The following is a 17,178-nucleotide window of genomic DNA, read 5'->3' on the forward strand; positions in this document are numbered from 1 at the left end:
TATAGTTGATTAATACTTGCAGGTTTGACTAGCTAAAGTTTACTCGGAGCAGAAAGCATATATATATATATATATATATATATATATATATACATATATATATATATATATATATATATATATATATATATATATATATATATATATATATATATATAAACACATAAAGAAGGTGCGCAGGTCGCACCACGCACAAGTGGCAAGGAGCATCGTTAGTCGTCTTGCATCACATACGAAAACCCTAATCGCAGCATTCTTTCTAAAAAACACTTGTTCATTGCTGCGGAACACTCCAGATGTATGACCTGTACATGATTTCTCATTCTGTCTCATTTCAAAAGCTTGAGCTCGCGCGCAAGCGCGTCTCCACTCTTCCCAGCATTCGGTTGATTTTCAATGAACCCCAAGCACAGGCCCGACAAAATGTGCCGGTAAATGCGACAAGCGGCTTATTCTTGATAAACTGCTCACGTAGCCAATATAATAGAAAACTATACGCAACAAAGAGGACTGCAGTGCTCTGCGGAGAAATCAGAACTCATTCGCCTCACAAAAACCAAAACACAAATAACTGACCCGAGACTCAAACTCGATATCAGGCTAGAAGGGAAAATTATTCCTGAGAGGTCAATAGTAAGAGTGTTGGGGATGTGGCTGTAATCTAATGTCAAATCTTTACACAGTTTAAGCATGATCAGAAAAACAACGCAACAAATTAACCGGATGATAGCCCGTGTGGCTCATAATCGGCCAGGAATGGGGGAACAAGACACCATCAGACTGGTGAAAAGCCTGGTAGTTAGCAGACTAATGTACTCCCTACCTTACCATACCATGAACAGGGAGGAAGAAGAAAAGGCTGATAAAATAATAAGGATGGCATATAAGACAGCCTTGAGGTTGCCAAGCAACACTTCAAATGAGAAGCTTCTAGCCCTCGGCCTCCACAATACATTTCATGAGCTGGCTGAAGCCCAACTCATAGCGCAGAGGAGTCGATTGAGCAAACGACAGTCGGCAGAGCTCTTCTTCAAAGAATCGGCCTTGGAGAATGCATTCAAATATACCAAAACGCCAAAGGTCTACCCTGCCAGATTAGAGCTTTGTATGGGGTATCACCAATACCACAAAACATGGATCCGACATTACACGCAGGAAGGAGAAAAGCTAGAGCAGAATACATAGACAAAACAACAAAATACTTGGACACTGCACGATTAACGGATGCTTCACCATATCGGGCCAACGCAAAGAACATGTTGGCAGTTGTCGTAAACAGTAAAGGGAAAATCACGGCCTGTGCTTCGGTTTCCTGAGCAACCATTTTAGAAGCCGAAGAGATAGCATAGCCATCGCCTAAGCTATAAGAGAAGGCATAGAGCGCAATGCTCCACTAACAATAGTCACAGATTCTCAGGCCGCATGTAGGAACTATCAGAGGGGACAAATCGGCGCGAGGGCACGCCGGATACTTACCGAAATCAACAGAGACCTTGACATCAGGTATATCCAAACGATCACATGGGCCCCGGGACACGAGGGTGTTACTGGGAACCTCCATGCAGATGAGGCGGCTCGAGGTTTCGCTAATTGCGGAGCTGCCCATGGCAACATGGTGGAGGACCCGACACCCCTCGATCCAAGTTATAAAGCGATCTTGCAACACTGGGAATTCAGAAGGCTCTACCCAGCCCCGCATAGGAACCTTTCAGCCGCGGACTCAGCGACGTTACGCAGGCTCCAAACGGACACATACATAAACCTACATAAACTGCACATATACTACCCAACAGCATACAAGGACATATGCCCGTGGTGTGGGAGCACACCAGCGCTCTACCACATCCCATTGGAGCGCACAGCTCACACAGAAGAACAAGAAGATAATAATACGAGAGCGAGGTGGGAGGCATCGCTATCCGGCTCCGCCCTCGGGGGCGCAGGCTCGTCCGGAGGGCAGAAAGGATGGCGAGGGCCAGCGGTGCCTTGGAATAGGGGCCCGACCACACGGCGTTACTCCGTCTTAGGGTCAACGAAGTTCTTTCTACCAATAAAGTGTTGTTCTTCTTCTTCCCCTTGCTCGATCGTTCATCCAACGGTCTGTTTGTCCGATATGAACCCTTCCACATCCAAGCGGAATTTCGTCTACTATATATATAAGCCAACGGCACACGTAACGGGAGACATGGCATAACCGGGCTCGGCCCGGTTAACCTCTCTGCCTCTTCCCAATCACTTCTCAGCTTTCTTTGCTACAGGTTGGCGCCTGTTAGAAAATAACAGCGTTCCTTTTTCTGAGTATGGGACAAGAAAGCGAAATCTTATTCTGCGCATTCGTACAAAAACTGCGGTCGTCACCGCCTGTTCTTTCAGCGGCCGGCCGCAACCCCCTGGGTATATCGTGCTTATTTTTGAGTATTCCCCGAGGCATGGCAGCTCAGCGAGCTACTCTCGCGCTGCTGGAAAATTTCTATACGTCAGGCTCGCTCCGCCTTCCGCGCGGCTCCTTTCTGCTTTCGGAGCGTGCACCTTTTGTTCCGGCGCTGGGTTGGGACACAGCGATTCACCTTCGCACCTTCTCTGCGCTGCTTCATGTACAGCGGCCTCCCGCAAGCATCAATATACACTGGTGTTTGAATAGGCTCGCTCTGAGGTTGCGCGAACCCCGTAACTGACAATTTTTCACTTTTAAATCCGACGGTCTCTCGTTGCTTCTTTCTTTCATTCCCCCCCTTTTTTTCGAAAAAAATATTTGGACAATGTTCATTGTTTAAGACACATCCTGTGGTCTTTGTTGTACGAATCTTAATGAAGAGAAAGAGTTCTCCAAGCTACAGCTATAGCTGCTGAAAAAGAACTGTGAATCGCGGTGGCCACGACGTCATTATTCAATCTATTCGGAGCGCGGTGCGAAGTAAGCAGAATATACGAGCATACGCCGGCTTTATGGTAAATAATAATTACGCGCCATTCCCGGTTTGCGAAGACTAATGTTGTATATCCTCCATTCTGGAGCCAGGGTCCCCCGCCCCAGCGGCGCCAGACAGTTGCTAAACCCCGCGCTGCGGGCCACCGACGAAGTGGCAAGGAGAACTTCTTCTCAGAGGCGCCGGACACTTGATACCCCTCGAACTACGTGCCTTACTGGCGGGCGCGACGTATACAAACGAACCGGCGGTGCGGTGCTTCGGTGGTGCGTTCCAAGTGTGGAGATGGTGGTGATAACTTTATTGCACACAGGGGAGTTGCGGACACGCGGGTCCTTGGGCCCCCGCACAGCCCCTCTGCACTCAGGCGTTCATATCCCGGAGGCTCATGACGCTGCCAGCCCGGCCTGTGGCGATGGCTTTTCGCACGTACGTGGTGCAAGAATGTTCGTGTGGCATGGTGTTTTGTGACTTTCTCCTTCTCACTACTCTCTCCCATTTCCCATACCTTCTAGTGAAAAATAAAGCAGTCTTCTTGATGCGCTCGAAGCGAAAGGACGTCTGTCGTTTTTCCTTAAGTTCAAAGTGCTCCGTCTCTTATTCCACAACATTTTTTGGTGCCGAAACCCGGGAATAGGGACTTCAAAAGATGGACATCGACAGAGTCAAGCGAAAAAGGGCCGTGGCGCGATCATCTACAACCAAGCTGATCAATGAAGTATCCACCATGGACGACAGCGCATCAATCGGTGAGCTGGAAGAAAAGCTAAATCTTCTTACTCTTAAAGAGGACTCACTGAAAGAGCTAGATCGGGAGATAGAAAAAGGCGTTGAAGATGAAGCTTTCGAAGAGGAAATTGCATGCTCCGAAATGTACAGAGAAAAGATCAGCGTGGCGAAAACAAAGGTACAACGCATGCTACGCTACTTAAGCTGCACAAATGTTTCATCAGATCGCACACTTAACTCCTCAGATCAAAGAGAATCTAGCGCAAACGATTCACAGATACGCCCCACCGTAAAGCTGCCAAAGCTCGAAATCAACAAATTCAACGGAGAGCTTCGAGAGTGGCAAGGGTTCTGGAGTCAGTTTGAGTCGACTATCAACGCTAACCAGAATCTCTCAAACGTAGACAAATTCAAGTACCTCAACAGCTACTTGACAGGAAAGGCGGCGGCTGCGGTAGCAGGACTTGACTTGTCGGAGGGCAACTATGATGTCGCTCTCTCGCTATTAAAGGAGAGGTTCGGCAGAAAGGAAGTTATTATAGAAGATCACATGTCACGGCTGCTTAACATCAAGCCAGTGCGTGACTCACGGAATCTCGGACAACTGCGCAGCCTCGTCGACGAAGTAGAGACAGGTGTACGCAGCCTCACTTCTTTAGGCGTGAGTGTTGGCACTTACGGAACTTTGTTACTGACCGTAATAAAGAAAGCGGTGCCTGCCGACCTTCGTCTGGAATACCAAAGAAAAAGCGAGGCTACGAACGAGGGAAGTGAGCTGGAGGAGTTCCTGCGTTTTTTGAGAAAAGAGGTCGCGACGAGGGAGATCATACAGCGGGCCGAAGCTCCGAGAGACAGCAGTGCCGAATTGGTAAAGGAAAGGCGCAACAGCAACACTAAAGCGGCGAACATGCCTACTGCAGCGGCACTGCACACCACGATCAAGGACAGCACAGGATGTCTATTTTGTAATTCGAACGGCCATGAGACCGGCAACTGCAACGCAAAGATGTCTGTGGCGGATAAGAGAGAAGTGCTGAAGCGTGACAATCGATGTTTCCGGTGTACAACAAAAGGGCACGAGGCAAGAGAATGCCGTAAAGCTAAGTGGCTCAGGTGTGCGCATTGCAAGGGCAGACATTTAACTACAATGTGCGACCCTGACTTTAGGAGACGCCGCAACACCGATGAAAGGGATGCATCTTCGTCACCGGTGAATGAGCAAGCCACGGTGTTGAAGTCCTCATTAGGCACGGGAGATGACTTGATGTGCACAGGAGAGCAGCAGTTTCTCCTACAGACAGCGCGAGCTTGGACAGAGGGTCCACATGAACGCACAGTTGTCAGGCTTCTCTTGGACGGTGGCAGTCAGCGAACCTTCATCCATCGCAACCTATCCGAAAAGCTGCAGTTAAAAGTGCTGGGAGAAGAGGAACTTAAAATATTTGCATTTGGTGAGCAATCAGCCATAACGCGCACAAAAACGCGTCGAGTGGAGCTGTGGCTGCTCCATCAAATTCTGTTCTACTTGAACTTTCAAAATTTCACTTCCAAGTCGCAGACGCCTCACAGGGCGGCGAAAGGGAAAATATTGACCTTTTGATTGGCGCTGATCATTACTGGGAAATTGTCACGGGATCCACTAAGCGTCTCAGCTCCAAATTGATGGCAGTGGAGACTGTATTCGGATGGACAGTCCAGGGCCAGGTCGGCACAAGGAAGTCAACAGGAGTCTGCTCCTCGGCTGCTGGCGTGATGCGGATAGGAGTGAGTGAACAAATTTACAAGGAAATATCAGCACAGCTAAAGTCTTTCTGGGAGCTCGAGCACATCGGTATCAAGGAACATGAGCCAGTTCGTCACGAGGACGCAGTCCTTCAGCACTATAAAGAAACCGTCAACTTTGAGAATGGCCGTTATGAGGTGTCGTTCCCTTGGAATTCGATGGTTTACGAGCTTGGCGACAACTACGAGTGCGCTGCAAGGCGTCTTAAAGCACAGACAAAGCGCCTCTTGGAAGGAGATTCGTTGATTAGGGAATACGACGCCTGCATAAGAGACTACATAGAAAAGGGCTATGCAGAGCCAGCCAGCAAGGATTACGGCACGTCGGAAGGTCCGGTGTACTATATGCCACATCAAGCAGTTGTTCGTCGCGAAAGCCAGACGACAAAACTGACGGTAGTATTCGATGCATCATCAAGTGCCAAAAATCGCCTCTCACTGAACAATGTTTTGGAAAGTGGCCCAAACCTAAACCCAGAGCTCATTGATCTGCTGATCAATTTCCGCACTTACAACATTGCCATCGTTGCGGATATTGAAAAGGCCTTTCTCCAAATATCACTCTCAGAGCGCGATCGGAACGCTGTGCAGTTTCTCTGGTACGCTATGACGCCAAAGAAAGGGGAAGAGCTTCCAGCTGTGGTGACCTATCGCATGACTCGCGTGCCGTTCGGTGTCACGTCGAGCCCATTTCTCTTGGCTGCAACGTTGCAACATCATCTTGAGGGCCTGCCGGAACGGTATGCTGAAACTGCAGGTATTCTGCGCAAGCATCTTTACGTGGACGACCTTGTAACTGGTGTTGACAGCCTTGACAAGGGTAAAGTCTTGTGCCAGGAATCCAAAGATATATTGTCTCAAGCAGGGATGCGGCTACACAAGTGGATGTCGAATGACCGCGATCTCGTCAACTTCTTAGAGAATAGCAATGTGGAGAGAAGGAACGGTGATGCTGGACATGCTGCAGCTACAAAGGTATTGGGAGTGGGTTGGAATGCTCAGACTGACCACTTTGAATACAACCTAACTTCACTTATCGACTTCCTCTCCGCAAGAGCTGACAACAAGAGATTTGTGCTGCAGGTCTCGGTAAGAATTTTCGACCCTTTTGGATTTATTGCTCCCACAACATTATGCGTAAAGGTAATGTTCCAGAAGTTGTGGGAGTTGGGAATTGGTTGGGACGATCCCTTGCCCGAAACATTGCAACCAGAGTGGGACTGCTGGTGTAGGGAGCTTCCATGCATTGAAGGAGTGTCTATTCCAAGACTGCTAGCGGCAGACTTTAGAAACGATCTTACGGAGAAAGTGGTGCATGTTTTCTGTGACGCAAGCCCGAAGGCCTATGGTGCTGTCGCATATATCGTGACCAAGTCTCCGTTCGGACTAACAAATGTCAGCTTGGTCATGGCTAAATCAAGAGTGGCCCCTTTGAAACGCCTCTCGCTACCCCGATTGGAGCTGATGGGAGCCCTTATTGGCGCGCGACTATGCCACTACGTTGCCAAGGCCTTGGATCTGAAGAACGTTGCTACCATTCTCTGGACTGACTCTACAGTAGCTATGTACTGGATCAAGGGAAACGCTGCCAGATGGAAGCCCTTCGTGGCAAATCGAGTCTCAGAGTTGCAGGCGCTGACAGATCCCAGGGATTGGAGACACTGCCCAGGCTCAGATAACCCCGCTGACCTAATCACCCGCGGCATTCTCCCATCGGCCCTGCGTGAAAGCGAACTGTGGTGGAAAGGACCCCGTTGGCTTCAGGAGGATGACACGTGTTGGCCAACGATAAGTGAGCCGAGCTCGAAGGTTGGGGAGTGCCAAATGGAAGAGCGAAAGGTGACGGTGATGCCCGTAGTATCATCGTCATCCATGGCAATTTTCAATGTTGAGAATTATAGTTCATTCAGCAGAGTCGTGCGAGTAACCGCGTGGGTCCGCCGCTTTGTCGACAACTGCCACAACAAAGACGGAAGGACGACCGGCCCATTACGAGCTGAGGAAGTAATCAGCGCCGAAAGATACTGGTTGGCTAAAGCTCAAGAAGATGCGTTCAGCGACGACATTTCAAACCTGAAGAATCAAAGACCGCTGCACAAGAGCTCTCCTGTTTTGCCTTTCAACCCGTACTTGGACAAAGAGGGCCTCATGCGAGTTGGTGGACGCTTGCAATTCAGTGATAACAATGAAGAGACTAAGCATCCCATCGTTCTCCCTGGCAAGCACCCCCTCACGTCACTGCTCATACGGAAGGAACATTTGAGAATGCTGCACGCGGGCGTACGCGATACTCTAGCACAGCTGCGAGAATCGTATTGGATTATTCGAGGACGTCAGGCCGTAAAGAAAATTATCAAGCAGTGCCTCGTCTGTCACAGGCAAAGTTGCCCTCCCGCTACGGAACCAGTAGCACCACTTCCAGCTGACAGAGTGAAAAAGGGAAACCCGTTCGACATCGTTGGCATCGATTTTGCAGGGCCCTTGATTTGTCAACAGTCACGCGACAGCAAAAAATGCTACATCGCTATTTTCACCTGTGCTGTGACACGTGCCGTCCACCTTGAGCTCGTCAGCGACCTGTCGGCTACAGCCTTCCTCTTGGCCTTTAAACGCTTTGTGGCACGCCGTGGAATTTGCTCGACGGTGTATTCGGACAACGCGCTCACATTCAAGCGTGCAGCCAGGGATCTAAAAGCAATATTCAGGCTTTTGCAAGTCGAGGAATTGCAGTCATACTTCGCCGGAAACCAGATCAGATGGAAGTTTATTGTTGAACGGGCAGCTTGGTGGGGTGGATTCTGGGAGCGGATGGTGCGATCTGTGAATGTAGCATTGCGAAAGGTGTTAGGTCGGAGCAGCTTGAGTTTCGAAGAACTGACCACCGTTCTTTATGAGGTGGAGGCCGTGATCAACTCACGCCCTTTGACTTTCATATATGATGATGCTCAAGAGCCAGAACCACTGTCACCGGCTCATTTCCTTGTCGGAAGAAGGTTGACGACCCTTCCTCCACACCTGCTGCCGGACGAAATTCCTGGCGGTGGCATGCATCTCTCACGACGCTGGAAGTACCGGACTGCCATGGCCGACAGTTTCTGGAGACGGTGGCGGAAAGAGTACTTATTGGAGCTCAGATCGGCACATATGTGCCGACCAACGACATCGAGTGATCTGAAGAAAGGCGCATTGGTGCTCCTGAGGGATGACCGCTTGAAACGCCACATGTGGAAGACCGCCAGAATTAAGGAAACATTTAAGGGTAGAGACGGCAGGGTGCGGTCCTGCAAACTGGTATTAAGTGGGGGAACTGAGGTGAAGCGACCGATACAGCTGCTGTATCCCTTGGAGATTGTAGAGCAATGAGCTCAATAATAGTTCGCTCATCCGGGGGAGGTTGTTGTATATCCTCCATTCTGGAGCCAGGGTCCCCCGCCCCAGCGGCGCCAGACAGTTGCTATATCCCGCGCTGCGGGCCACCGACGAAGTGGCAAGGAGAACTTCTTCTCAGAGGCGCCGGACACTTGATACCCCTCGAACTACGTGCCTTACTGGCGGGCGCGACGTATACAAACGAACCGGCGGTGCGGTGCTTCGGTGGTGCGTTCCAAGTGTGGAGATGGTGGTGATAACTTTATTGCACACAGGGGAGTTGCGGACACGCGGGTCCTTGGGCCCCCGCACAGCCCCTCTGCACTCAGGCGTTCATGTCCCGGAGGCTCATGACGCTGCCAGCCCGGCCTGTGGCGATGGCTTTTCGCACGTACGTGGTGCAAGAATGTTTGTGCGGCATGGTGTTTTGTGACTTTCTCCTTCTCACTACTCTCTCCCATTTCCCATACCTTCTAGTGAAAAATAAAGCAGTCTTCTTGATGCGCTCGAAGCGAAAGGACGTCTGTCGTTTTTCCTAAGTTCAAAGTGCTCCGTCTCTTATTCCACAACAACTAAGTCGTTATGGGGCTTGAGAATCGCATTCGAACTGCATGCCCTATTGCCGTAGCATTTGGCCCATTGCCCCGACGCCGCTTGCTGTCGTCTTGTCATGGAGTTCGTAAATATACGTACGTTTCGTGTTTTTTTTTTCATATCGCTAGAATTCGCTGAACTTAGGCGAGGAGGCGGATCGCTCTTTATGCCAAAAATAATTGTTATTATGAAATGGTGCCAGAATTTTCATTCATAAATCATGACTGCGAAATGCTAACTGTCAAAAACTCCAAGAAGGTGTTGTCAGTAATATACCGCCCTCCGAATGGCAGTATCGATAATTTTTTTAGGTTGTTTGAGTAAACTTTTAGAATTCTGCTGAGTTCAAAATGTTTATTTTGTCTGTGGAGGTGATTTCCACATAAATATTTTGGAGGATAATAAGTATGTACACGTTATAATAAGTAAAACTCTTGCTTGGGCTAGTTGGTTCATGCTTGAAGTAGTAAAGGCAAGGCGCAGAAGACCAGGACTTAGGGAGAAGAACACAAACGACAGGACCGGCGCCTACTAATAAGCCTACTAAGCCTACTACTTTCATCTGGCTCTACTAATCTGATTACTCCACCAACCAGGGTTACTCTTTCTACTTCATCTGCCCTCGACTTTGTCATCATAAATATAGATACACCTGTATGTACTATGGGTACAATTTCCAATGATATTAGTGATCATTGTCCAGTTTTTGTAGTGTATTCTATGAGTAACAAACAACACTACGCATTACTTATCAACACATTTCCAATGACGCACTGGATTTATTTAGTCAGGCTGTAATCACACACGACTGGAATTTCGTGTTAAGAAAAAAAAAACAAGAACGTAAACGAAGAATATAACGAGTTTCTTGAAGCATTTGTGCGCATTTACATTGCGCATTTTCCGTTCAGACTACCAATTTTTTCCAAAGCAATAGAAAAAATTATTTTTACACGCCTAACAATATTTCTAGACAAACACGACGTTATAACAAATTCGCAATTTGGCTTTAAAAAGGGAATATCTACAGAAAGAGCTCTTTTATCCTTGAAAGAAAATATTGTGTTGGCTATAGACGATGGGAATTTCGCCCTCGGGATTTTCATTGACATCAGCAAGGTGTTTTATCGCCTCAATCATGACATTCTTATATCTAAACTTTCTATGTATAGAGTTCGCGGCGGTCCCCTCGTCTTGATGAGGTCATATTTGAAAAATAGGACTCAATGCGTATGTATCAATAATGACCAATCTTCTTTCTTGTCAATTAAAAACGGGGTGCCACAAGGAAGTGTTTTGGGCCCACTATTATTTAACTTGTACGTTAATGATTTAGAAAATATTGATGCTAGAGTTGATTTCTTAATATATGCAGATGATATCACTTTAGTCTTTACTAGAAAGGATGCGAACGAACTAATTATTAGGTGTAATGCACTGCTACGTAATCTGTCTGAGTGGTCACAGTTAAATGGAATCAGAATTAATCCTGCTAAGACGAAAGCTGTTCTTTTTAGAGCAAGAAATATTTTTTTTTGAACTGCAACATTCAATAACGTATTTAGATAACAATATTGAGCTAGTTATCCAACATGAAATACTTGGCATTACTTTTTCCCGTCATCTAAATGGGGATGTTCATTTTAATCAACTTCGCAGTAAATTTTCCGCAGTTGTCGGGGTCCTGGCTCGCTGTAGAGCTCTCGTGCCGGTAAAAACCAAGTTACAAGTTTATCATGCATTGTTTACCTCCCAATTTAATTATTGTACTTTAGTATGGGAGCCTACAACACAAACATGAATAAAATAATTACATTACTTTCATGGGTTTGGCAGCACCACAGCCATGGCGACAAACGCTAACCTTCGACGCTTATTTGTCACGCAGGTAAACTATAACTATTCCTTATTCGCGTCTCGACGTACTCGCTATGCTGCTTTATTGGTGCTGCCAAACCCAAGTTGTTGTTTTGCTATTCTTTTCGACTGTTTTCATGTTCTTCGGCAACTACTAATTTTATCCGGTGACATTGAGCTTAACCCCGGACCTACCACCCGCGGCAATGAAGAACCTAGTGATATATTGGAAGCACTTATCGAAATCCGTACTGGCCAAACTTCATTATTAAACGATATGAAGTCGATCAAGCAAAAGTTGTCCCAGAGCGACAAATCTTTTGATGAGATAAAAAAACGACTAACTAAGATCGAAGAAGACTGCTCAGCACTTATCGCGGTAAAAAAAGAGGTCTACGAGCTCAGGACGCTCGCCGAACAGAGCGCAAATACGATTACGTCTATTCAGGCTAAGCTTAATGACTCGGAAGATAGAGCGCGAAGATCAAATCTAGTATTTTTTGGTTTAAAGGACACTGAAAGTGAAACATGGGCTGCGTCCGAAGCCCTAGTGATTCAACACTGCAGTACACAACTAAACACCACCGTTGAACATATAGACATAGAAAGAGCACACAGATTAGGTCGCTTTAACAGTAACAGAAATAGGCCTATAATTGTCAAATTCGCGCATTTTAAAGTAAAAGAACGCGTGTTGTCATGCGCTAAAAAACTAAAAGGAACTGAATATCGGATCTCGGAAGACTACTCTTCTAACACGCTAACTGCTAGAAGACACCTAGTTCAGTTTGCCAAAGCACGAAACAGACCCTTCAAACTACGCCACGACAAATTACTAATGGGAAATACAACTTACACATACGACCATAGTTCCGATAAGGTAGTCGCTCGATCACCGGGTTCCTAGCATCCGAGTGTCGCAACAACCATCCCAATAACCATCCCTATAACTGCCTTTCATTTCTTTACACCAATATTCGCAGTATTCTTCCCAAACTTGATGCCCTCCAAAGCCTGCTCAGTACAACGACATCGAACATAGTCCTTCTTACTGAAACTTGGCTTAATCCGTCCATTAATAATTCAGAAATTCTTTCACATTTTCCAAATTTTTCTATATTTCGACGCGACAGATCTCACAAAAGGGGCGGAGGCGTACTGATATGCGCACACGAAAGTCTTCAGTGTGCTGAAATACCAGTAACAACGCCCTTAGAAACTGTCTTTGTGATAAGCAACGCTTCCCGCCCAGCCGTTGTTATCGGTACGTGCTATCATCCACCCGACGCAAACAGCTCTTTCGTAGCTGACTTCCATGAGGTGCTTCACTCCGTAACAGTGCTTTATCCCCAATCACCCATCATGCTGTTCGGCGATTTCAACTTCCCTGCCATCAATTGGTCCAATATAGCTGAAACAACGTCAAAAAACAATGTCGAAAGGGATTTTCTCAATACGTGTCTTACGTTTGGCTTAACACAAATCGTCAGTAACCCCACGCGGCACAATGATAAGTCTTCTAACATATTAGACCTTATCTTCACTTCTCACTCTGATAATGTTTCACCACTGACGCACTTACCTGGCCTTAGCGATCATTCAGTGCTACATACCTCATTCCAAAGTGACATCCCTGCCTTCACTAAAACTAGAAAAACTATTACGCTTTACGACAAAGGTAACTATACTCATATGAATATTAAACTAGCGGAATTTGCCAGCTCGTTCTTTACTGGTTTCTTAGAACGTTCTGTTGAAATTAACTGGCTTCTTTTCAAAAATAAGATGCATGAGCTGATAAAAACTTACATACCTACTATCACTGTAACTGAAAAGCACTCATCACCCTGGTTCAATACGACACTAAAGCGTCTCAACAATAAAAAGAAAAGGCTTTACCACGTTGCCAGACATTCCAACTCTGAGTGCGCATGGCAGAAATACTACACCGCTGAAAAAACGTACCTATCCCTTGCTAGTCAAGCAAAACGCTCCTTTTCTTCGACTACCCTACCAAACATCCTGCGAAATAATTCCAAAAAATTCTGGAATATTATAAATCCAAAGCGTTCGCAATCACTTGCTCTGTGCGACGAGAAAAATAGGCCTATTCCTGATCACGAAATCGCCGAAGCGCTTAATCATGCATTCTCTTCCGTGTTTACGAATGAGCCTAAAGGTGAACTTCCTGAATTCCCATTTTTCAGTTACGATACAATGCCCGCAATCACCTTCAGTTCTGATGGAATCAGGAAATGCATTGGTTCCTTAAAGCTGTCATCTTCACCTGGCATCGATGGTATTAATTCTAAAGTCTTAAAAAATACTAAATATATTACAAGCGAGATATTATGTCACATTTTTCAGCAATCTTTATCATCAGGAGTGGTGCCGGATGACTGGAAAGTGGGTAAGGTTACCCCAGTCCCAAAGAAAGGTCCTTCATCATCATGTAGTAGCTACCGCCCAATTTCTCTAACTAGCGTTTGTTCTAAATTAATGGAACATGTGCTTTACTCCCACATTGCTACATTCCTAACATCTGTCAGTTTCTTCCACCCCAACCAGTATGGCTTCCGTAAAGGTTTATCTTGTGATAGCCAATTAGCACTCTTTATAAATGACATAAGCTCTAACCTTGATCAAAATATCCCAGTTGATGCCCTCTTTTTAGATTTCGAAAAGGCCTTTGACAAAGTTCCGCATCAACGACTTCTCCTACAACTTTCTCGCTTGCACCTTAATCCCCTTGTCTTGAACTGGATCCGAAATTTCTTAACTAACAGACAACAGTTTGTGTATGCCAACAACCACTCCTCCTCTAAGAGCCCTGTTCTCTCCGGTGTACCCCAGGGCACAGTTCTCGGGGCCCTCCTATTCCTTATATATATTAATGATTTACCGGCTAATCTTTCATCTAACATACACCTTTTTGCTGACGATTGTGTCATTTATCGCCCAATCCTAGCTGATACCGACAACCACGCATTGCAAGATGATCTAGACAAAGTTACCTCTTGGTGCAGCATGTGGCTAATGTCACTGAACACTACAAAGACTTTACTACTACCTTTTCATCGACGGAAGCTTCACCATACTCCTAAGTACGTTCTTTGCAACTCGGAAATCTCATCAGTGGAATCATGCAAGTACCTTGGCCTCACTCTCTCAAATAACCTTTCTTGGTCCTCTCATAATACGAACATCACCAACGAAGCCAATCGCACACTTGGTTACTTCCGCCGCAACTTGCGCTTCGTACCACCATCCTTAAAGATACTAACTTATCTAACTTTTGTCAGACCTAAGCTAGAATACGCATGCTCTGTTTGGGACCCACACAAAACCACCCTTTCTAACACTCTAGAAGCAGTTCAGAATCGTGCAGCTCGCTTTATTTATTCTGATTATTCTTACCATACTAGTGTCTCTCAGCTAAAATTAAAAGCAGGAATTTCCAATCTAGATATAAGGCGTCATGTCTTCAGACTGTATCTTTATCACAAATTTCATCATTCTGCTCCTAGTCCTTCAGCCATCATTCCAGCACACCGTCAGTCTTGCCGATTATGTCATGAAAAATCCGTGTATCCTCCGCCTGCCCGGACCACTGCGCACCTACATTCTTTCTTTGTGAAGACTGCCCGGGACTGGAATGACCTTCCCGCCGACGCCGTGCACCACTCCAATCCACATCATTTCAAGGCCGCCATTGAGTCCATATTCCACTGAAGTGGTTACCCATCTCTCATGTAATACCCCACGTTGGGGCCTTTGAGGTAATAATAAATAAATAAATTACAAAAGACGCTCCTCCGGCACATTGCCAGTACCGATCCCCTATCGACGACAAAAACTTTGTCAGAGAAATACTAAGTTATATGGGTAGACTGGTATTACAAATATCGCGTTTTACATAAGTTTTACTTTGAAAAAGTAGAGTTCTTGCAGGGAATCGAATATGTGTTTTGTTCCCATGTAAACATCTATATTTCATGTATAATGATTCTAATTGTGTGGCGCCCTTTGGTGGTTCTTTTTTCTTAATCTTATATAATATTTTGAATGTTGTTTGTTTCTGTATCGCAAAACAATTATCCTGTCAATAGCCTTATATCTGAAAATGTTACATTTGCTTTTGTTTGATGTTATAAAGTACTCTATGTTATCGCCATGCCATGCACAGCAACGTCTCTTGGATCCAATCAAGCTGCTTATGGCAGCTTTTAGCCCAGAAGGACGTTTCTAGTGCGTACTAGAAGAATGAATAATGTTGAAAGTTGAAAGCTATCCCACAAGAAATGCAAGCTTCAAAGTCGTCTGTTTGCTTTGAACTATGCCTCTTTTGCGTAATTATTTGGCGTGGCATAGATGCACATGGGCTAACAGATCTTTCATTTTTGCTTTTCCCCAAAAGAAGTAAGAGTTTTCTGGGAGTCGCTGGGAGCAGAGTTAGATGTCCATGTACTTATCGAGAACGTTTAAAAAAATTTGAGACAGTGTCAGTGAAAGGACGCTGCGAAGTTTTGAGCGCTACTTACAAAGAGCGAAAAATCACGCGCGGGAGACAACGTAACAGGAAGTACAGGGTCCTGAATATTTGGCTGCATGTGTTAAAAAAAAGATTTTGCACTCACCGCTGCGCTGTTCTGGCTCAAATTTTGCAGAATGATCGCATTTTGTTGTCTACTTCATTTAGTGTAACACTTGGCACGATTAGTCGCCTGTCTTTTAAGACAAAAATGAGAAACTGTTTTCGCCTATGGGAAAAATGGCGTCTGAAAAGCCTGCCCTGGCACAGACTTAGGTCACCGCCTTCCGGCAGCAAAAGGATGGAGCTGCTTCGCAGAGGATTCATTCGTAGCTAAGTACTATTTTCTTTTTAATAGCAAGTGTATTATTTTGCATTGAGTAGGTGTGCAATTTTTGAATTTTTGATGAGAGTAGTAAACGTACAGGCTTTGTCTGGGTCTGGCGGCTTCCCCGTCAGGCCTAGGTGGTAGGCGGGGCCTATTTCATAGGCTTATTTAATTCTCTCAGCTAGCTCTTCGAAGTTATTCTTACATGGGGTAGGGAGCGCTTATTTTTTTATTTTTGTTTAGGATAGCGGTCGAGGTTGGCTTTGCTCGGGTGATTTGCCGGACTTGCTCGTTGGGCCTAGGGACGTAAGCCTAGCGATGAAACCGAATGACGGGAAGGCCCTGGGGGACGGGGAGAAAGCGCAGTGCGACGAGTGCCTGCGCTGGTGCTTCCTCAACGAGACTAGATTCCAGAGTTTAGCAGACGCGGAGGGGTCTAGCTTCACATGCAGGCGGTGCGAGGGTGTCACGGAAGCAGTCCAAAAACTGGAAGGGACCTGGGCGGCCAAGTCCGAAGAGCTTAAAGCAGACCTGAGGGAGTAGCGGGAGACGCGGATAGCACTGCAGGCGAAAGTCAACGATTTAGTCAAGGTAGAAGCGGCCCAGGCCACGCATTTAGTAAGAGGACCGTGGCCGAGCTTGGGGAAGAGAGGGAAAGGAGCGCCGAACTGGAAAGGCAGCTCGATGCACTTGAGACGCGGGCAGCGGAGAATGACGGGTCAGGACATCTAACCGGTGGCAAAAGCTCAGAAAGTAAGGTAGACCGTACAGGCGAAGTGGGAGGCAGGGAGGCAGAGCAAGTGGTCGTCGGCTCGCCGCCGGTGAATAGGCATAGTTATAGCGAAGCCGCGCAACACGCCCCGAGTGAAGCGACGCTGCAGCCACAGGGGCGCCAGCGGGCGCGAAGAGAGGGTTAACGGACATAGGCTGGCGGCGAACGGTTCGCACGCAGAAGGGTCCTGCTGATGGGGGACTCCAACGTGGGGAGCGCTGAAGAAGGCGTGATGGCAAGAATGAAGGCGGACGGGCGAGTGTAGGTGGAGGCGCAATCGGGGAAGGGC

The 17,178-nt window shown here is 46.7% G+C and overlaps 2 protein-coding genes across 2 annotated transcripts in view; one reads left to right on the forward strand and one right to left on the reverse strand.

The window, feature by feature from the left end:
- Window positions 1–17,178, reverse strand: part of LOC139052208 (Golgi-associated plant pathogenesis-related protein 1-like) — a 281,560-nt gene that overhangs the window by 206,692 nt on the left and 57,690 nt on the right. The window lies entirely within an intron of this gene.
- On the forward strand, window positions 5,319–8,801 carry LOC139052241 (uncharacterized). Its single transcript, XM_070529338.1, has one exon. It carries the CDS (start codon window positions 5,319–5,321, stop codon window positions 8,799–8,801), a length of 3,483 nt encoding a protein of 1,160 aa, XP_070385439.1.

Source organism: Dermacentor albipictus, unplaced genomic scaffold (assembly GCF_038994185.2).
Source record: "Dermacentor albipictus isolate Rhodes 1998 colony unplaced genomic scaffold, USDA_Dalb.pri_finalv2 scaffold_20, whole genome shotgun sequence".
In the NCBI taxonomy this organism is placed as follows: domain Eukaryota; kingdom Metazoa; phylum Arthropoda; class Arachnida; order Ixodida; family Ixodidae; genus Dermacentor; species Dermacentor albipictus.